Source organism: Diplotaxodon limnothrissa, linkage group LG15, assembly GCF_057381915.1.
Source record: "Diplotaxodon limnothrissa isolate DT_005_m linkage group LG15, D_limnothrissa_male_GT1.1, whole genome shotgun sequence".
Lineage (NCBI taxonomy): Eukaryota > Metazoa > Chordata > Actinopteri > Cichliformes > Cichlidae > Diplotaxodon > Diplotaxodon limnothrissa.
In genome coordinates, this window is record NC_140610.1 from 16,650,099 (window position 1) to 16,673,171 (window position 23,073).

The 23,073-nt window shown below is 38.2% G+C and overlaps 1 protein-coding gene across 1 annotated transcript in view; it reads right to left on the minus strand.

Moving 5' to 3' along the window:
- Positions 1 to 6,659: 6,659 nt before the first annotated feature.
- The window catches only part of ptprk (protein tyrosine phosphatase receptor type K), a 106,726-nt gene continuing 90,312 nt past the window's right edge, over positions 6,660 to 23,073 (minus strand). The window contains exons 22-37 of the mRNA XM_085373090.1: positions 19,549 to 19,736; positions 19,013 to 19,100; positions 18,064 to 18,140; positions 16,849 to 16,866; positions 16,238 to 16,274; positions 16,001 to 16,098; positions 15,527 to 15,643; positions 15,107 to 15,261; positions 14,847 to 14,982; positions 13,563 to 13,712; positions 12,689 to 12,862; positions 11,112 to 11,243; positions 10,681 to 10,806; positions 10,056 to 10,219; positions 9,770 to 9,905; positions 6,660 to 9,602 (exon numbers count right to left, since the gene is read on the minus strand). Coding sequence (XP_085229216.1) covers positions 9,549 to 9,602; positions 9,770 to 9,905; positions 10,056 to 10,219; positions 10,681 to 10,806; positions 11,112 to 11,243; positions 12,689 to 12,862; positions 13,563 to 13,712; positions 14,847 to 14,982; positions 15,107 to 15,261; positions 15,527 to 15,643; positions 16,001 to 16,098; positions 16,238 to 16,274; positions 16,849 to 16,866; positions 18,064 to 18,140; positions 19,013 to 19,100; positions 19,549 to 19,736 — 1,850 coding nt within the window. The 3' untranslated portion in view covers positions 6,660 to 9,548. The remainder of the gene's footprint in view (positions 9,603 to 9,769; positions 9,906 to 10,055; positions 10,220 to 10,680; positions 10,807 to 11,111; positions 11,244 to 12,688; positions 12,863 to 13,562; positions 13,713 to 14,846; positions 14,983 to 15,106; positions 15,262 to 15,526; positions 15,644 to 16,000; positions 16,099 to 16,237; positions 16,275 to 16,848; positions 16,867 to 18,063; positions 18,141 to 19,012; positions 19,101 to 19,548; positions 19,737 to 23,073) is intronic.

A 23,073-nucleotide genomic window follows, 5' to 3' on the forward strand; every position in this document is an offset into this window, starting at 1 on the left:
AAACAGGGTGTGATAAAATAACAGGAGACACAGAGAGAATTACATCCTCCTACGCTTTTATCAAATTTACGATATCACAAATGTAGTTCACAGTTATTCCAGAAGTGTGAAGTATTGCTGAAAGAAAAGCGCACACTTATCTGTGAAAACTGAAATCGTAGTAGAGCCACTTCACACATGAATGAATATTATAAATTAAGTAAAATAGGATTTAATGAAAGCAGGATGTTTAAAGTAGGCAGATTTATATAGAAAGTAACTGTTTCGCATTTAAACTGAGTAATAAAGGTAATCTGCCATCCAGCTCCTTGTTATCCACATTTGAGTTCAGTGATTTAGTTGATCTAAATGCATATATGTCCCTGCAGGCTGTGTGTCCCACTGTAGAACAAAGAAGAAGGTACAGTAATTTCATCCAAAAGACGACAAGGACTTGGCTTTAATTTCCGAGGAATCAATACAATTTACAGCCAATAATAACACACAGCTTTTAGTGTATTGCAAGAGGGAGGATCCAGTACGTCCTGACTGGTCAGATTTATTTTCCCCTTTTCAAAGAGGAAATCGTTTTTTCATTCATATCCATTTATTTGGGGCTTTTCTTTTTTAATTCATACCGTTCTGTAGTGTTTTTGTTTTGGGTTTTTTGGGGTTTTCAGAGCAGTTGGTTGGTGGAAAGGTGTGGTCTGTCTTTAATTTATTGATGCTATACAGGCTGCAGTTTTCATCCAGCCCGTATTATCACACAGAAACCTTTTCTTTAGCCTCCTTGCTTGGGTTGCATTTGAACATTTTGTCCATTTTTCACATAATATTACAATTTACTACTTTATTATCATTCATACAATTTACCATCTTAGCGTTCATTGCCGTATGCATATAATACACGGTTAAGCGCTTCAATGAACACGTATATTCTCAATTATTACCCCCAAATCTAAGAACTGTGGTGATTTTGTTCATCACTCTTCATTTATTTCGTCTTGGGGGGCTGTCTCCATTTCCATCCTTTAATATCATTTCCCTAGCATCTTCACTCAGTTTTGGTCTGTAGGTTTGGTCTGTTGGTTTAGAAATATGAAAGTCCTCATTTATTTCACTGGTTCCTCCCTAAGTTGCGCCCTTGGAATGATTGGCGACCGTTTCTCTGAATTATGACAACCGTTGATGGGCTATTTTAACAATCCAGCTGCTCTTCCACCTGACTGAAAGTCATGCAAATCAAGTCTACTTCCCACAGACTGAATACTGTGATACCATCTTATGTAGTACTTGATGATATTTAAAGAACTACCTATTGAAAAGAAGCTTTTTTATTTTTATTTGTTGTCCTTTTGTAGCTTTGAGTTACTGTTGCTTGCGGGCTTTTCAACCAGTAAGCTTGAGTAAAATCTACAAAATGACTTTGACGCTTTCTGAACTCGCCACCTTAAAAGAATGGCTTAAAAAAATAAACAGGATTCAGAGTAACGGCCACACGGCATGAATGGGAGGGATGTTTTTGCACCAACTGCATGTCAGGAAGGCTAACGTCAGAAACAAAGATGTCCTCAAGAGTCGCAGGGATGCTAATATAATATATTGTGACAATAACGGCACACATGGTCAGAAATTTAGCTAAAGTGTGTGCTATTGTGGAATAATGCAGGGCTATTGTGTAAACATGGTACCATTTACCCTTCATTTGCATACCATTTCCAATGAAACACATAATATTTGTCTTTCACGTCTCCCAGTTTTTCCCATCATGCTATGAGGGGCTTAGAAGTCTGGCAACTATGTATATGACAAATCCTCAGGTGCCTTAAAGTTTGATTCACATAGGACTGAGTGAATGTTTTTGGGTTGAAGTATGGAAAAAAAGACTGCAACCTGCAAAGGACTGCACCACTAAGAGTGCAAGTTTGTCTGAAATACCTTTACAAGGGCTGGATACCGGGCTGCAGAATTTCAAATGGATTTACATTTATATTTGACTGATTTAGAGGTCCTATTGTAATAAACTTCAGCACAATAAAGTCTAGAGGGTATCAAAGGAGGATTTGCTATTTTGTTTTCCACATTTTCTTTGACAAAGATTCATAGTGACTCGTTTTTATGACATGAGATGAAAAACACACACAAATTGCAGAGAACCAGTGGATATGACAGTGTAAATGCTACACGTCAGAGTGTATGTCACATCCATTTCTGCTAATCATAAAAGATTACTTATTTAATAAGGTCTTTCTTTTAATTCCTCCTAGCTGTGATATTGTAATCTTGGGATGTTTCTGCCATTCTTGGCATTTACGTCTACAGAATCGGGAGACTGACAAAACTTGACCAGCCAAAAAAAAAAGGGCAATAGTGTTTTCATACAATGACAGGCAGGCTCACCTACAGCTATTTACCTCATGGTTTAGTGTTTTAGCAAACATGGTTTTAGTAGGAGTAGTTGTGATCTCCACAGGAACACTTTGTCACGCCTGTGTACTATGCAGCAGTATTTCTGTGGGGCGGCAGAGCTTGCAGGCCCTGGTGCAGATCATCTTTCCTTCGCAGAGAGCCGAAAGCACCACGTTCATTGAGCTGTGCACCGCAGGAGCTAAAACACCACGCTGTCATCGCCATCCAGATCCTTTACAGCTCACTCCTCATGACTCAGTTTAGGATTTCTTTCATGCTGATTTCAAAATAATATAGTGTAAACAGAAAGTCGACTAACTTTCAGCAACGCTCTAAAAAAAGATTCACGTGAACATGACGAGTCAGAGTTACTTTGTCGGGGTCACGTTTCCCTGTTTAGTCGCTATTCAAGATAGCTGTTATGCTTTACAGCGTCCATATTTTAGCCTGACATCATATAACAGCTGTCCTGAAGTTAAACCTCAGAGAAGTCTGTATAGGTGCTGAATCAACCAACGCTTCTCCTTGTACTTTTATTTTTCCTGAATTTGCTTTTTTATTTACTTTTTTTTTTGGTTGTTGTTTTATTCTGACAATCAGCAAACACCAAAAGCATCAAAATGCACACACGCATACACACTACAACAGCAGTGTCATTGTATATCCTCAAGATAGCGCCCTGAGTTGCCCTTCTTCATATCTTGGGGATCTTTAAAGTCTCTTTGGACTCCATTTAAAATATCGTTCAATTTTTCTTTTCTCCTTGTTTCCGATACAGTTGCACTGCAAAGATGTCTTTCTATTGCTTGCTCTCTCTTCTCGTAAAACCACGTGACTTTCGATGACATCAGAGCGTCGCCCTGTTGTCGCAAGCCAAACAACCGTCGAGTCACTGTTGAGCACGTTTCACGTCATGCTCCCACGTGTGAGAGTGTGTCTGCTCTTCAAGCAATAAGCCTTATTTAAATATTAGGGATAACTTTTCATTATCTTCTTTAGATTTTTTGACACATCTGTGGGAAGTCGTAGGGGTTTCGGTTCAGCAGCAACCGGCCTGACACTGAGGAAATACACTTTAATGTAGAAAAGTTGACCTTACCACTTTCATTCGTGTCTCCTTTGAAGATGCGAGCAGTTGCTTAGCTTGACCACATAGACTCGAAACAGAGGAAAGAATCTGTGCATGTGAAAAAATAGACTAAAACATCAAACTACAAATATTTGCTATGTTGGTTTGGAATATGACAAGATGTCTTTAGGGGTGCTTGCATTAAGATTTTATGACCTTTAGAGAGACACGGATTGTCTGTTCCCCACAGTCTTTATGCTAAGATAAGCTATCTGCTACCTTCATGCTACCTATCTGCAACTGCAACGAAATAGCTAAAACTGATTCATTCAGAGATCACTCAGAACATTGATTTAAATCCAAAGTGATATAGGTGCTCAACAACCTTGCATTTATATAAGAGCAGAATCAGAATGCAACCAGGGGAGTCGAGTTAACTCAGTGGTGTAGACTGACCTTTTATCTCGGTATTTATAAATTTCACATCAATTGTTTGCAAACCCTCCCCAATCCATCTGACAATCAGTCTGAGTCAAATTGCAGCTGTTTGGAGACTGGCTGCCTCCCGCCAGGCAATCACCTTGCGGTCAGTTGTGAGTAAGAGTGCAACTTCTTGTAGTCAATCTCCGAATACAAAAAAAGAATCAACGCAATCAGTGAGAAAACTAGGAGGATGTTGTCCTGTTTTCCTCTATAGTGACTGAGCTGTTCTACAAACTTGAGAGTGGTACCGTGCTTTTCATCAAACTCTCTTAAACAGTCTAATAATGAATGTCTAAGGCAGCCTTAAAGGTTACGTATTTCCTCTTATGTCATTCAGGTTGTTTTTATTGCTCATTTCAGTGTAACCTCAGTGCCCATCTGTATTATGGGTATGAGTCATAATAAATCATCTGATCAGCTCTAAATATAGACACTTTCAAATTTGTACATTGTCCTAATAGGGTTTTGTTTTGTTGAGTTTCTTTACATTTATGTTGTTTGTTTGTTTCTTTTTTTAGTGTCTCATGTTTTATGAGGAGAGAGAACAGTCACTTTTGTTTGCCTTTGGTGGAGAAATGTCTTGTATTGTGGCTGTGGGTAGAAAACATTTTTTTAAAAAAAGGCCTCTCATGGGTTTTTGGAAAGTGACATGAGAAAAATTTCATAGCATAAAAAGGTTTGTGGTTAGCTTAAAACTATTTTGAAATTGTTAGATATATCAATAATGAGGATAAATATAATGCCAAATATTCAGTATTTGTACAGAAATATACATATATAAATATATATAATATATGCCTAATTTAAATGGAACTATTTTCCACTCTTGACCATATTTTTGTTGTTTAATGTTTCTTTGTCAACATTATTTTATAAGCTCTTCAGATAGCATGCAGGATAGTGAAAATGAATGTATTATTTAGTGTTTCATTGCTGGTCAGTATTACAGCATTCTACAGATCAGTTTGTGTTTGTAGGATTAATTTAAGCTGAATATTTCATTTCTAGACTTTTGTTTATCTATAAATGACTTGTAAACTTTCTTTTATAAATGCAAGGTTTCGAAACAGTTTCAACAGTTTATATCATTTTATTATTTCCCTGCTTATCAATGTGGTTCAGTATACTTTGCCTCTTCTCAGTACTGCTATCAACCATCTGTTGTAAATAATTATGCAAATTAAACTTTTTGAAGAAAACAGCATAGTTGTAAGAGTGCTTTGAGATCTCTCTATGTGTATCAGATGGAGAGGGTGCAGTTGTAGCACAGGTATGTGGCATTTTAGCTCAAAAATCCCACATGGGGTTGTTTATGAAGCAATACAATACAGTTTGCTGGCTAAATATCATGGAAATACGCATCATGCTCCCAGCTTAGTCGCACCTTTTTTGGGTATTGGAAGGTTTGAGCAGTACAGCACCTGCCTGTTCCTGTGCTGCCCAAGCAGTTCCACCTTTAGCTTAAATCATAAAACTTTTTTATCTAAGAAGTATAATGAAAGAGAAGGAACAAAGCACTAAGTAATGTGGGTGGTGGATGTTGAAAAGTAAACATAAAGAATGTTTTTATACTAAATCCTCCTATGGTGCTCCAAGTTGACTTAATTTTGACATATTTTGTCTTTTGTTCATCCAGTGAAAAGTGATTTAAGCTCAAGTCATGAGTAAGTGGCTAAAAAAAAAAGAAGCAAAGTTTAACGTGCCAAAAACTGCAGTTCCTCTACTGGCCATTTGCTGCTGGCTCTAAGAGCACGTCAATTCCTATAGACTCCACACTATTTCTTTTTAGTACATGACAATGCTACAATATTTTTTGTAGATATAAACTACAGCTTACTATCAAAATAAATGATATAAAATTAAAGTGATAAGACCATAAATGCCACAAGTGAGTAATTTTAGCCCACTGGTAAGTGGCTGCTATGGGCAACATGACAACATCATAATACCTTGTATAGCTATGAGGCTTCAGGAGCTCAAGCTCATCAATGATTAGTGTGCCGTCTCTGCTGGGGTACAGCATAAAATTTTAATCACTTGGAAAACAAACAAACAAAAGAACAAGAACTGGGTGCACAAACGAGTGGCAACTTGCTAAGAGACTTTGAACCAAATAATAGTGTGCTTATGTGCCGAGTTTGATCACGTAGCAAGAGTTTACGGACAGACAGACAACAGTTTTGTGTATTATAAGTTAACTCCATCCATTTGAGTTGACCATGTTGACCAACCTCCCAACAAGAAACTGGACCTCTTGACATTATTGTGGAACAAATAATACGGCCTGCTTTGTGGTCCAAGACGTTTGTGTGTCAGTTTTGATGAACAAAATTAAGTTATTTTATTAATCTTTCATAATTTTATCAGTCTGTTTCTTAGCACTAATTAGCGGGTATGTGTATGTTCAATTTTCTGCATACAATTTATGCATGCAGCCTTCTAACAAAGCCCACTAACCACTCTGGTGGCAGCCAAAGTATGAATACTGAGGCTTCAAAAGCTGAAGTACAACAGGTGATGTCACAGTAGCCAAGTTTCTGTTTTATATTCAGGAAGAGTGTAGTCATCAAACAGGGCTAATCAAAATGGAAGGTGTGCAGGGGGACTATAAGCACTTAGGTACCTTACAGGTAATAAATGAAATGTCTACAGGTTGGTCTGAATGTATCAGAAGCTGATAATGGTTGAATAAATACAACAACTCTCCAAACACGTCACTTTTAATTAAAGAAGTGGTCTTTATTACAGCAAATAAGCCAAACATTACAGACAAGAATAATTATGAACCATGAATATCAACTCTATAGTCAGACTGGCCTCTCATCCAGACACCAGCTTCAGGGCCATTATTTCAGATTTAAAGAGGAGGAGTCATTGGCCTCTTAAGAAGATTTGTTTCTTAGTTTTCCTTTAAGTGTGTAGTTAAGAGGCTTTACATATTGTGTTCACTTTCTGCTCTCACTGATTTATGCATGTAGCAAAATCCATTGTCGCTAAACATAAAATATGACTGGATTACTATTACACCATGCTCTTCTCTCTCCCTTCTTTGGATCAGACCAAAAATCAGAAGTAACAAAACTGAAGGCTGATGTTCCACCAACAGAATAATGTTCTGTATTCAGTGAAATCTTATATCTATATCTTTATCTTTTTAAAACACCATCTGTCAATACTTGAATTTGAATCCTCCAAAACAAGAGTACAATCTGTATCTTTTTTTATCTACACCAGAACAAATGTTCTGACATTGCATCCATTATCTAAATCTCCACTGTTCACCCAACAATAGAGCCTTTTAGAGCACTCTATTTACAATAACATCCTCATGAGTAGGGCTGCTCTTGCTCCATCAAAGTGGAACATCTGACATGTTATTTACAATAAAGTTCTTTTTTTCTGACTCAGTTTGTTCACAAACAGAAATACATCTGATATTCTGTAAGCTTGTAAAGCCTCACAAAGAAGCATTCTGATGAGTAAAAACACAATGAATCATGGTCCAAAAGGTATTCGGGACACTGTTCGTTCATGAGAACGCATTCAACAAAGCCCTGGGTGCGATCTAAGATGCTGTAAAAATGCTTGTAGCGACAAGAAAATTCAAATGATTAGGCACAATAAAATTTTTTGTATCACAGTCCTGCGTGTTTCACTCACTAAGCCCGTTTATGCATCACTGAGTCAGTGTGTATCCCGGGATAATGGTGAGCAGGATACGAGGATGAAGATAAACAGCTTATCCCGACTAAGACGTTAAGAGGGATAGGCGCTATTATCCAAAATACTCTTTGCATATAAATGCACTGAATTTCTACTGACCACAGACAGCGCAATGGGCTCATACACAAATAAACCACAGTAACATCACAGAGATTCAAGAAGTGAAAACAAAGACAATACTATTGAATTCCACCTAAATACTGAAAAACTACTTCTAAAGCTTTAATATACAGCTTCAATCAGGGGTTCTTAAACTCTTCTTCATGGACCCAAATTGGGCAGATGTAATCTGTTACCTTGGGACCCATTAGGGGCCTCGATAAATCACACTAATACTCTCAAGACTCCAGAGGAAACAGACTTGCAGCCCATTTTGCGTCCCCGTGTGCGGTTTAAGAAACGCTGGTGGGCGAACATGGAATGGAAAATGATTGTTCTTACAAGCAATGCAAGTAAACAAACAATAAATACAAACAATGTGCTTTATCCGTATAGACATATTTACACAAAGTCTTTGGCTTATGAAGAAACATCAGCTACAAAATAATAATATTACAACAAAGAGAAGAGTGTTGGCCACCAGTGCACAAAACAAATGAAGCCTGGGGTCAGGTCACTTCCAATTCTATTCAAGCCATACTGTCAATGGAAACTGTCAGTTAATCTTGCCATCAAAGAATGTGTGATTTCAGTCTTTTCTATGGGCAAATAGGCAGATTTTCTGCCATGTCCAAAATCTCTTTATAATTGCAGTTTGTTTGTTTGTTTTTCCATTTATGTACAGGCTGAATTGAAAGTGCATTGGGCCCAGCCCTGAAAAGAACATGATTCCGCTAATGTCACAGTCTAATGTACAATGCAGACTGCAAAAGTCTAACCAGTAGGTAGGTACATGATACTACAAAAGAAAAGTGATACATAACACACGTTTTAAAACAAAAAGCATAACATAATGTTTGTCAAGTTGCAGCTAAATGAATATTATTTAAAAAAATCTAAAAGTCTAATAATCCCGATGTAAACTTCCTGTTTTTCTTTTGTTTCCTGGTCCTGGTTTTCTTTTGTTTCAAGACTGTGAAACAAGCCTTTCACAGTGTTGTTTTTACTTTATTTAATAAGGACAAAATTATTATTCTTTTTTTCTGTTTTCCAAAAATAATAAACTGCGTGTAACCAATGTTAATAGGTTCATACTTGTTCATAACAATGTACTGACTCAATGTTCGCTAAAGTCATTTGAAAGGTGTGCGGAGCAGAAACAGAACCATTCACAGAGTTTCTCCGGACGTTAACTTTCAGTTGTTCACTTGCTCTCATACAAAAGTGTTGGCTGTATATACTACAAATATCACCATGATGAGACGCCCAATACAGTTAAATTAGTCAGAAATTAGCACGAGAGCAGGAATGTCGGGCCACTGAAAACTTTAGCTTGCAGTTTATCAAAAGCTGCTTGCAAGGGAGCGAGCAAGCGAGAGAGAGAGAGACATCTACAGTAGATAGGAAGTACTGCAGCTGAAACAGCACAAAGCATCAAGTCCATGGGAGGTGGCTGTGGTGAGAGGCTAAATGTTTTAAATGGGGCCCGAAGCATACAGGGGCCCGCTGGCACTCAAAAAGCTGTACAATAAGCAGAAAGGAGTGAAAGGAGTAACATCTCCTCCTCCCCATCGCATTTCCTGTTAAAAGTCTAAGCATTTCCCTTTGTTTAACAACCTGTACAAGGAGCCCGTTTCGCTTGCGCCTTTTGTAGAGATGCAAGATGGATGCTACACAACGGCCGCCACAAAGATCGAGACCAAGCAAAGCAAAGGATCAAACACACAAGATGTGAACAGATGTTCTCCGACTCTTCTTCTCCTCATTCTGCTCTTCTGTCCTTCACTTAGGACGACTCGATGAACTCCAATGCCAGGTCGTAGCAGAACCGATACTGTTCCTGCAAACAGACACATACACACACATACACCCTTAACTAAACATATGCACTATCACACATTCACTGTTTGACTAAAGTTTGTATTATTATGTGTATAATAGTAATAACAGAATAATGCATTCATGAGCTCTTTCTCACTTTGCAGAAAGTGTTTATGGTTAACTCACCGGAGTATCCACCATGTTAGGTTTGCTATTCCTCAAGGTCTTTACAGCGTGGAAAACATCAACCACACTCTGTCTCTTTGCCATCTCGCACACGATACTGCTGGCACAGAACACTCCACTACGCCCACCTCCATTTCTACAAACAAACATAACAGAATACACGATGATACGTCGCAAAAAGCACAATTTAATATTTCATTTGGGGTTTTTCCAACTCTTGTGCAGGGCTGATGCTTTTAATTTCAATGGTAAAAGAAGAGAAACTCTTTGATTTGTGTGCACTCACAGGCAGTGCACAATGGTTCTTCCCTCTCCCTCCTCCCCTTCACGCTGCCACTGGTCAACCTGAAGGATCAGTTTGAGGAAAGAGCGTTTGGACGCGGGGACTTCTCTGTGCCCCGACCATCCCAGGTACTGGAAATGACGAACCATCAAATAGCCTTCCTGAGGCTGGAATAAGAGACAGAATCAGAAAAACTGATTAAGCCATGTCAAAAACTGCAGATCCTCAAATGGACGCTTGAGGCTAGCGCCAAAAACGAGTCAATCCTGATAGGCACCAATGTTGAAATGTCAGGCCAAACTATTAGAGGAGTTTTAAAACCTTTGGCTCAGTGTCAGACCCACAGGTGATATCACATGCTCACATCCATCTTTTACACTGTAAATAGGTATATATTTTTCCAGCTAATGTTCCCAGTATGTATTTTTTCAGGTAATTGGTTATATGAATTTTAATGACTATAGTGCGTTTTAACATGCTGTATTTTTGTATGGCTATTTAAAACAAGTCGCCTTGAAAATGACACCTTGTATGAGATTGATTCAATGAGATTTACCTGTATAAATAAAGGTGAAATAAAACAATAAATAAATAATAATAGAAACGTAGTATGATTCTGACTGCCCACCCTGGTGAGGTTGCAGACTCTGAAGAGCCGGCTGATAACATCACATTCCATTGAGCAGGACATACATTCCACCTGGACGGGACCGTAACGCAGCATGCCCTCCTCTGGCCAGTACTGAGGACAACCCTGAGAGAGAACAATTACACCATTTAGAAAAACACTGGAACAATTTCAGAAAAAATAGAGACAAATGCAAAAAACCCAAAAAAAAATCCCTGACAATTTTTTGTCCAGACAAAAAATTCTTAAAATGAAATGTGCTTACAAATTTTGGTTAAGAATGTTGGATGTGTGCAGGATTGTTTTCTTCCATCTTTCCTTTACAAGTTTATTAGCTCTAAATAAGCTAATCTTATATAATAAATCCATGATTACTGTAAAAAAGACACAATGCTATGCTAAGAAACACAGCAGAACTTTATGTAAAATACCTGAGCCAGGTCAATCTCATTTAGCATCACCAGACTGGTACATCCATAGTCGTAAACTAGGCGCCAAAAGTCTTTGACAGTGTTGGGCAAAGGATGCTGGGTAACGATGAATGCAGCAGGCTGTCTGTAGCTCTAAAGAGAAGGAGAGAGACAACAAAAGCGATCACCGACAAAGAAGACACTCTTAATGATTCAATCAAGCATTATTAAACTGTGCGTTATTGTTTTTTATTTTTTTATTTTGACTGTCCCACAGTACGTTTCTTTCTCACGTGTGCACATTAAAACACAAACAGCAGAGTAGAGCTGCACAGTATGTGAGACATGGGAAAGCAAGCATAGTTAAAAGGTGACTTTGGTTTGATGATCATGCAGTGGGTCTATTAACTGTGAGGGTTGGGAACATGCACAAGACTACACATAGAGCAAAAACTACATTTGATGGGGTCAGTTAACTTTTTTTTCAGTTAGCTCAGGAAGACAAACTTCTTCAAAGTTCACATAAAAAAAGAATCAAGAACTAACTGGTCTGAATGTGAACTGAACCCACTTTGGCTTAAATGAAAATGTACAGCCAAATGTGTGACGCAGGTGTGACTGCTTGGCGACAGAGAATCTAATGTGAGGGCCGGGCACGGGTTTAGGATTTAGGGTGTGGATGTCGTTCACAAAAATGAATCTGGTGGCAGAACAACACTGAAGCCATGAAACAAATCCAGTATTGGAGACTTGAAGTAAAATCCCATTACCTGGAACTCTTCTGACAGCTTGGTTAGAGAGAGGCCAGAGGTGAGTAACTAAACTTTAAGGTAAACGCCTAAAACTTGACTGAACTCTAGAAATTTTACAGTATTTTGTCCAACAGCTTTGTTGGAGAGAAGCCAGGTTTGTTCCCACAACATGCAAATGTTCACACATTATCAGGAAATTACTCACATACCTACAGCCCACCTCTTACTATCTTTTTCTCACTATATCTTTACTCACAAACCTGATAATAACCTTCTAATGACCTTACCTTAAAACCTTACCTCAAAATTTCTACCTACTCAATGACTTTCTTTTCAAGTCACGGTAAATGGGCAACGCGTTGAGGCAATGTCAACAGTTGCAAACATAAACAACGTTTGAATGGTGGCCAGAGAAAAGCTAGTCGTCTTTTTAGAGGCTGGATTTGTCTCTAGCCTTCTGCTGCTAAAACCACAAACACAGCATCACACAAAGAAGGAAGGGAGTCTGTGTGTGTGTGTGTGTGTGTGTGTATGTTTTATGTTAGTAAGTTTAAGTGTTGTGTGATATTTTTATCTTCATCATCATTTCAATGTACCTTCATAAAAGTCTGTATCATTTTCAACAAAAATGTGACCGCAGTTTGGGACACCGAGTGTTAAATCTAGTCTTTATATAATTGGCATTAAATATACAGAAATTGTGGTAAGAGTAACACATCAGCCGGTTCTGCTGAAAGTCTTTTTGCACATGTACACACAGTGTGAAATGTCCCAAACTACTCTTGCTTGATGTGTTGAAAATAACACAATCTTCCAGTGTGTTCCAGTAACACATTATTGACTTACATCCATCAGAGCAGCATTGATGTAGTTGCTGCTTTCTCCATCTATTGTGATGAGGAAGGGAAGGCATCTATCTGGAGGAAGGCCATCCATAAAGCGGTTCTTATCTTGGTTTCTAGGCAACAACGCAATGCTGCAGTCTTCTGGCTGTGGCTGAGGAGTCACTGAGTTTAATGTCTGGACAGAGAGAGAAATGTATGATGTACGTTAATTAAAAGTGTCAAAAGATTCAAAGAAGGGCTCCATGAAGATAGAAATAGACCCAAAAGCCAAGCTGGTGGGAAAGAAAAACTTGTGTGCATTAAAAATATTTGGTTTCTGGAAGTCACAAGTCACAAGGTTCAGCACTGCAGAGAAAGAATTTGATGAGTTTGAGTATCCAGAAACTCCACATAATTATATTTTTTGTGTGTTAAAACCCATTCTTTACATCCAGGAGTAGCAGATGACAACAGCAAGTGGTTCCTCTTGATGTAATAATACACAGCAAATGTCTTAATGCCCATATTGTAAAAAGAATTACACAGCAGAACGGGTTAGAGGAGATTTCATTTTAGGACATGAAGTAGGAATTGTTAAAGTTTTGATTACTGAGTTCCATTTAATATTTCAGTACTAGTTTGTGGGTTTTATTAGTATGTTTTTTAACCATTAGTGAGGTGACCTTTCTTGACAGCAGCTATAATTGTCAGTGTTAGGAAGATTTAGTCTGCTGCGATGCCAGGAACAGAACAGAACAATTGTAAATGAAGAGCGCTCTCAGACTCTGAAGACTCTGAAGAGCCCTCTGTGCTGCTTTACCACAGGCTGACACTGGCCTACACGCTCCACTTTGAAAGCTCTGGGCGCAAAGTAACAGATTACAGTTTGATTTTACCTGGAACTCATCCTTCAGATGGGAAGAGTTGGTCTGGGAGTCGATGCGGATCAGCTCATAATAAGCTGCTTTGAACTCGCAGACCGGTATGGCTGTTTCTCCACAAAGACAAGCCTCTAGTATGGCGTCGTGAATGAATATGTACTGCTCCTGAAGACATATATTATAATACACATATTATCACATATTCTGCACATTCATATTTCAACATTAGAAAAATAAGAAATACAGCTTTGTATAAGACAAACAAGTGATGCACACACTGTGAGTGAGTGAAGACTGATGAGAGGTGGAGGGATGGATGACGTGATGACTCTTGGTTAGGTGTACTTCACCTGTGAGTCAGTCCATACTGGCAGTTGTGTTTTTAGATCTTTCAAGCAAGTGACGCCAACTTCAATTCAATGATGAGACACAGACTGACCTGCTTTGGTGAACGGCTGTGAATGTACTTTGTTACAATGGGTCTTATAAGCTGTTAAATTGTTACTCTGTTACCGGCCAATAGTGCAGAATACTTAAGTTGGACATGAAATGTGTCCATGAAAGATTGCATCGACCTGCATTCTGTCTACTCACCAGCCTTCAAGTATGACAAAGAATTTAATAAACTTTTAAAAGTTTGCTTTATGCTCTGACCTACAGGCTGTTCTGAACCATGAAGCTTGAAATTACTTTTGCCCCATTGTTACTGCACTGCTTGATAGTTTATATATATGATCTGAATTACTATTTGTGGTCTTTTTAATAGGAAAAACATTACAAAAATATTAATTTAAAGAATAATAACCACTAAAGTCAAAGAAGGATCCTCTTTGTTTGGATGCATATACATATATATTGTCTATATTCTGTTTAGAACTAACTCATTTATGCTTCTATTATTCTGCAATTATTATTCTATGTATTAAAAAATGTTTAACAACCACAAATTCAGGCAAATCGGATACACCCATGCAGTGACAGATGAATGTGCTTCCTCAGAGAACAGTTCAACGTGATAGTGATTTTTTTTTTTACTAACACAAGAGGGCTCCAGAGTAAGCTTTAAATATGAAAATTATGTATGACTTTTACTTATTGTCAGTGTTACATTCACAGAAGTGAAAGCTGACGAATTGAACTTAATGAGGTGATATTTTCATGCATGCATGGAAAATAGGTAACTACATAAAACCTTGTCACCTCAGCCCGTACCATGCTGATGGCTGAGTTTGAAGTCAAGCTTTACCTACGTCTATATTAAAAATGTGGATGCAGATGGAGGATGGGTAATGCAGTCACCTCAGTCTGTACCATGTTGATCCTCCTGGAGCGAAGAGCCTTCACACAGTTGTAGATGTCGACCACTCCTTCTCTCTCTGCCATGTCCAACATGATGTCAATGACTATGAAACATCCTGTGCGCCCTGCTCCAGCACTGCAGACAGAAAGTGAAGCACACAAATTTTAACTTTATAGATCTTTCTCTATGTCCGTCATTGGGAGAGAAAACATTTTGTTTTGACTATGCATGTTTATTTTCTAATAATTCATTTTTATACCTGCAGTGGACCACAATTGGCCCAGCAGAAGGTGGATTAGACATTTTAACTCTGCGGATGAAGGAAAGAAGTCCTGTGGCATGATATGGAACTCCATGATCAGGCCAGCCTGTGAAGTGGAACTGCTTGACTTCGCGGACCTCATTGAAACCACGCTGAGTAAAGACAAAAAAAAACATCTTTAAGTAAAATTTCATGAAATGTGTTTATTCTATAAACACCCTTTCTAGATATGTCTCAAACTTATTAACTGGTTTTGTTGAAGCTACAAGGAGGACGATAAACAAAACCAAGTCTGTGTCAACAGCTAGAGGTGCAGCTACACCTCTACCTGAGTTTTTTGCATAAATTACATCAAAGCAAAATGCAAAATGAATACAAAATATTAATTTTTGCTAGATTATAACAAGTTTTACTCACCCTCTCCAGTGTAAATGTGCGAACCACATATTCAGCGAGTGGTTCAACCTCCACAAAAGTCACCTTGAAGTCTCCATACACCTCAGCATCATCTGGCCAGTATTTATAGCACTTAACCTAGAAAGAAAAAAAGCCACGAAAAAATAAAGACAAGCTTGAATCAAGGAGCAAATATAGCTTTTTTTTGCATAATGATATTTAATATGATGCCAATATGAAAAATGCCACTTTTAAACCAAATATGTTATACATAATTTAGAGAGTATATTTTACAGGATTGTTGACAGAGACATCACACTAACATTCTTGCAATTTTCCTACCTAACTGTAAATATACAGGTATTTGCAATAGCACTGCAGTGGACATTGCTGAATTTAAAAAAAATGAGATTTGGATAGTTTTGACTAAGTAATAGTAATTTTAATAAAGTTACCAACTGAAATTAACTGAGTGTAGAAAAACGAGCAACTTACCCTTCCAACCTCCACCAGATTGGTTACCATCACAATACAGGCTGACTGTTCCTGCCAAACCATCCTCCAGAAGTCATACACTGTCTCATGAACAGGACCTACGCATAGATGCAGAGTATACTTACACTTTATTCTGCTGTAAGTACGGTTACAATTTGTGATTAAATAGTTGCTATGCTATAAAACAGCAGTAATGCAGAATTCCTGCATGTAATTGAGTGTGGTGCAGCATCTTACCCTGTGTAGCAATGTAGTGACTTGGTCTTTGGTACCCCTGCAAACAGAACACCACAGTCCTTAATATGAGCTGAAAACATAATCGTGTCAAATTCTAAAACCTTTTATCACGGCTGGAAATGATAACTTTCTACACTAAACTACCTTACTACCTCACTTTCATCTACAACAGGAGAAAACTTCTGACAGACTGATGAAATTCGTTTTTAGCTGACTCCATACTTGAGTTGCACTGCATACTGTTGAATTCATGTTAAAATGTGCAAAGTTGGTCATCTCATCATTTTTCCTTTCCACTTAAAAACTACTACTTGACATCTACAACAACTGCCAGGTGTGCCGTGGGCTATGACAACCACTTATTAAGTTGTCATTAAAGCAATTAAGACACAAGTGGTGAATATGCATATGCAAATTGACACCAAACAGTGAGATGCAAAGATGGTGGTTGGTGGCCAAGATGAAGTGCGATCAGTCATGCAAAGGATGCCCCAGCATCTCAAAATGGATACACATCATGTCTTGATGCATAAGGACTGGTTCATGGATGTACAGGTGAGCAGGTGTAATTGTTCAGGGGCATTTATGAACAAGACCACAGTGATACTTACATCCCTGTACAGCCAAATCTACAGCCCAAGCCACAGGCAGAAAGAACGAGTGGAAGAAAGAAAGAAAGAAAGCACAACAATGTCAGTGAGTGTCAATCAGAAAAAAGAAAAGCTGCATTGACATAATGGAAGTTTGATCAGGACATGCAGAAAAAAAATGTGATCTAAAACTCCAAATTAGACTAAATAGAGAGGACACTCCCTAATGGAATTTGACCATCTTCCATGGAGAGCACAATAGAACCAAAAAGACTCAGAAAGCTGGCATATCACAATCTCATTTAACCACCATCACATACTGATGTTCCAGCTTTCTCCGTCTTTTGGGTGCAGTTCAAATTGTGTGACAGCTGCCTTTGTTGTGCCAACAAAGATTAGGGAGTGCCCACTCTATTCATTCTAATTCTAGCTTAATGTGAGTGGTAGAATGCATGCAAGAGTTTTAATGACAGTAAATTATAATACAGTGGAGCTTATGATAAGCATACTAGCATTAAAAAAGCACAATGTGAGTCATAGTGACTGGTGTGCAGATGATTGTTGAGAGATGACAGAAAATGGATGAACTGATGAAGACTGTGTCGTGGGTGAATGCAGAAACAATAGGCAAGTAATAGATGAAGCAAAAGATGGAAAATTAATTGTATATAGATGTATAAGGCAGCTGAATAGGTTTGTCGAACAGTTAAAAGTGACTCAAGTCAAGAAAAATGCTAGAAATTAAGCTACCCTTAGAATCTGATTAGCTTAGCTTAGCTTAAAAAACTACTCAAATGCACAAAACTGCTGGGTCCATCCAACAGTAACAAAACCTGCTGACCATCACCTCTAAAGCTCACTAACTAGCACTGTCAGTTCTTAAAGTCACTCCTTTAAATGGATTTCTTTCTGGTCTCCTGGAAAACGAGTTTGCTAAATCCAAATGATGACTTAAAATCCGTTATGTTGTACATATAAATCAGATAACTTATTCAGTTCTGGACGGACAGGTGAATTGATGGGGACACTTGAAAGAAAGACAACAAGACCGACACCTGAGACAGACACATGTACTGCATGTATGATGTGTTTTCTGCATGGCTGGATGCATAAAATGGTATGATGAATGACTGGTAGACGCAATCAAGGTATAGAGGCCTGACATACGAGCGAGGGAGTGTGGTTTCGTTGGTTTCGTTGGGAGCCAATAGTAGCATTCGATGCGTTTCCACTTACATCGATGTAGTTGGCGTTGATGTAGTCGGAGGACGGGTCGTCTTCTATGGGCTGCAGAATAACCCTTGAATGGTCATCTAAGAAAACAGTGTGTGAGAGAGCAGCAGAAACAGACAGGTAAGAAAGGTGATTTGCTGTTAAAGAATTTTTATTTCAAGGTTTTCATGGTTTGCTGTTTTTCTGAATTTCGTGTTTTGGCTTTCTATTTTTTTATTCAGTGTGTAGTTGGGATTTAATAAAATAATTTAACAAGGTGTTCGGTTCGGACGGAGTCACACAGACTAGTCTAGAGACAACTTGGCAAAAATCTGTATTTCCCAATCGGATGGTGAGTCAGAGGTTGTTTTTAGTCGGTAGGTTTACAGTTCTGTATCAAAACCTTGCGATTTCTTTGGTTGCTAGCAGATTGCTACACAGTAATCCGTACTTTGCAAGAAAACACTTGTCTGCCAATCCTCGCTAACTACTCACTGAATGGAAGTGAAACTGTGAAGGAAGGTGGAAGATTTTTGGTGCAGCAACCTCTTTGTATTGCTTTATTCATTATTTTACATGATAATACAAACAACAGATTATATGTAACGTTCTATATACAAATAAATCATGCCAATAAAATTACAACAGCTGTCAATAAGCATGGTTATGTATGTATGCAAGTAAGTAGCATGAGACCCTTTTGTGACTCAATTTTTCTGAGTCTGGGGACTCAAGGAACACAAGGAAAACTCTTAGAGTCAAGGCAGAGGCTGAAGAGGTGATTGAGCTTTTGAAGATGTTGCTCATTGATTCTTTTGTTGTTGCTTACAAAGGTGGTTTTTCTTTGGTCCTGTCTTGATTTTAAACCTTTAATTCTGCAGGCTGTACACTTACTTCTGCTCCCAATTTCTTCTTCTCTTCTTCCTGTAAAGCTCTATGACTTAAAATGCAGTAACGCAGATGTCTTGCTTACATGCTATGATATTCCCGTAGCGGTTTTTGGTACGATTCTGCTCCTTCTTGGCCACGTCCCAGGAGGCCGACTGGCCCTCAAAGAAGCTCTGTATCACCAACAACACACGAAGTAATAAAAATACAATTAGATGTCATGGATCCTTAAAAATAACACTTCTGTACTATTGCATATATCTGAGAGGAAAGTGGTACTTAGGTGCTTTTCGACTTTTGTTCGACTGGTTTGATTCAACTAGCAAATTCTTATTAGACATTAAAATAAAATGACCATAAAAATGGCTTGTGTCTCATTGATTGTTCAGTCGATGGAGCAGAAGGTACCCTCAAATTAAGAGGCAATTTAGACCTGGTAGTCATTTTTTCATTTTAATGTGAGGCCAAAACATTAAATAGAGCAGTATTGATTTTAGAAATAATACTTCTGTGTCAGCCTCCACATTAAAATACATCATTTCCTGCTACTAATAATACTTTTGCCTCTTCTGTAATTAATATTACAAGCTCTAGTGTCAACAGTACAGATAATAATCTTACTTCATATTCCTCCTTGAAGCCATAGCTGTCAGATGTTTTCATTAGGTTGATGTGCTGCAGGAGATCGGCCACTCTGATGGCTGGGTGGAGCTGTCCTGTCTGATAAGGAGACTCAGTTCCTTCACAGTGATACCGAGGAACATCTAGAAGCCTGCTGTTCTCGGCTGCAGAGCCAGTGTGGTTCTCATCTACAACAGGAGACAAAATAAGGTACAGTTAATTGATAATTCGCAAAATATCTTCCCTTCATTTTATTTTATCTTCATTAATATTTTATTTTATGACCCCTATAATGGGTAACATAGATACCAAAACATGTAAACTCTTATTTGTACCTTGAAACTGCACGTGTGGAAAGATACTTGTACCGATCTATACAAACGCAACAAGCTTTCCCAATCTTCCCAAATCTGTACCAGTTTCTATCTTACAAAAAGAAAACAGTGCATTTCCTCAAACCAAACCAAACATTTGCCACTTTGTTTTCTCAGTTTATACTCACCTGTGATTGGAACTACATGTCAAAGCAGCAGGAAAAGAAAAGAGCAAAAAGGGCTAGTCAGACTGCAGGATAAGTGGATTTGTTAGCGAGACTAAAGGTTAGTTTAACAGTTTGGATTTGTTTATAAGGACTTTCCACGATGGATGAAATGGATACAGAGAATTTTTAGATGATGTCGTACAAAAAGGACCAAAAATTGCCACAAGATGCAGAAACTGAAAAACATGAGGAATATCTTAAAATGAATTGTGAGGTGGATGTTCACTGCAATGTCATTTAGTTCACAATAAACAACCACGTTCACAGCAGATTAAAACATTTGTTGCATTCTGCTGTTCTAAACCTTTCAAACACACTGCAAATATATTTAAAGAAGTAAAACATCTGTTTTTTAAATGTGGAATAAAATAACTAACTCAATCCCCAATAAGCAATCAAGAGCTATAGGAGTGCTTCCCAAAACTGTCTCTGTGGTGTAGTAGTTAACACCTTACATGCAAAAGATCCCTGGTTTGAGACTGGGAGGCAAGACAGACCCAGCCACGGAGGGTCACAAGCCTCCATAAGTAGGAAGGATGCCAAATAAAACAAGTGGATCCATCTGCTGTAGTGGGCAAAAGGGAGCAGCTGAAAATACACGTAAGTGATTCCCAAAGTGTGTTTTTCTGCCCACTTTGTGCACGTCAAGATGTGGGCCATATATGGTGAGAGGTTAAATTGAACTAATATTATAAGCCCATGTGAGTTATTTATTAGTTTTTATTTATTGTTATTGTTTTTATTTGTTTATATGGCCTGTTTTTAATCAGGAATGTCCCCTTTATCTCATCAGTGGTGGAGGAAAGGTTCAAATGGAGCAGTGACCAGCAGGTGGCAAAGCAAAGCTTTTAAGCTTGTACACTACAACCAAATCACTAGGTCGATATCACATCTTTGTAATGAGAAAAGAGGAAATGTTGTAAACTGATGAGAGTTTTTATAGAAGGTTTAGATTAACATCAAAGATTTTCACACTGGGCTTTTTATACTCCAGGAATGGTTGTGGTATATTGCAGAAATTTAGAGGTATATTTTACATGTGTGAGTACCGCCCCTCTGATTTAATTTTATTTGGATTTTGAAACTTGTACATTTTAGGAGGTAGTTCATTTGGAGGTTATAACTGGGGTTAAACAGTTGCAGAACTTCAAAGTGCGCTGTGGTTAAAATGTGACTTGACAGTTGTAATGTACAGACTGACAGGTTAAATAATGCAGTAGCTCAGGGTTGGAGCAGAAGCGGCTGATTTCATCTTCACCGCTGTTTATTAACTGACACTGTTTATTTCATCCAACGGATGCTTTTCTCTGCTCTGAGGACATGTTAGCTCATTACTGATTGTTAAAGGTTTGTTAAGCCCTCGTCACGGCAATTAACAGTAAACTTGACCCGACACCGCCTCTTAATTTGTTACTTCCTGCTAGTTCTTCTTCCTCTGTGAAGTGATTGGCCAAGACAGATTGTAACTGCAGCCTTCACTCCAAATTAGAGGCTATGGAACAGTTAATTAACACAGTTTGGTGGCACTGTGGTTTGTGAACCCCTTAAGGGTATTTCAGAACTCCACATCATGCTGCAGTGTCAACACTAGACTCAACTACAGATAAACACATTGCACTGCAACATTGAAGCTAGAGAAACATCCAACTAGCCAAAAGCTACATATTTCACGATTCAGACACTCAGAGCAGGGTTTCAGCACAAAACAAGTCCAGGGAATAACACAGATGGTAGATACTCAAGTAGACTTCTAGATCCATTGCACAGAAAAACTTCTGCCAGAGAGACAAGGCTGCAGGCACTAAGTTGTTCAGTGTTGTCACAGATTTAATCAGCAGTCATTTTGCTGTGGCAACATGACAAATTGTCTTCCTCCTTTTAAGCCTTCTTTTCTGTCATTTTTGGGAGACAAAATGGCACGGCTTAAAACAACTCAAAACTGTGGAAATAATGAGGTCTCTAAGGGAGAATGATGGCAATTACTGTGAATATCAATAACTCGCAGCAGGAAACAGAAACCATGGCTGGAATCGGGAATGACTGAACCAAAGGGAAAACGCAGGATGACAGATGAAGTGCTTAGCTGTTGGAGGTTTTTTTTTACACCAGACATGTTCTACACAGAGAGTTGGCAGAAAAATATAAAAGATGAACATAAAGCTTTGCCAACTTCACATATTCTAATCTGTTATACCTCTTTAAATTTTCCTTGATTTGTTTTTGGTCATTTTTTTTTTGTCTTTTGAGTATTAAAAACCTAATGCTCCAGAAACATCCAAGAAAGCCATACTTTTGTCAAAGGTCACTATAACATACGTTTGACTATATCCAACAGCTCTAACTATAGACTTCAGTTATGGACACAAAACAGACGGGATAATACGTGCTAGGGTTACAAGCGCAGGGTCTAATTGATGATGGTAGGTGATCACTAGAGGTGATACATGTGACATATCCAACACTAGAAGTCTCACCTAACACAGCAGTGGGAACCAGAGGATCGTTGGGCACTGCAGGAGGAAACACGGCCAGGAAACATATTAAAATTTCAGATTTACTAAAGCATAGATGAGGACAACTGAGACAAATCACAAATTCTGGCAAGACCTTACTATTTTCATCATTTTTTTTCTCATCGCTGTCATGTATGAGTTCTACATTTATGCTGTCCTGTTTTCACTGTGAGCTGTTGTGAATTGACTTATAGACAGAACCTTAGCTAGCAATGATTTAGATATGACTTTGGTCCATCATTTAAGTCTTTTTCCAGGCAAAACAAAATGCAGGTTAGATCCTTGTTTGGCAAACAAATGACTAATTATTTTTCTGCTTATTGTTATAAAAGTGACAATTGAATAAAAAATACTTGATTGCTAAAATTTTAACTAATTGCATTAATAATTGTTTGTTGCAGTTTCTGAACAGGAGCTTGGCTGTTGATAAAAATAACCCTGATCTTTGCAAAGATTCATCTCTAATTAGTG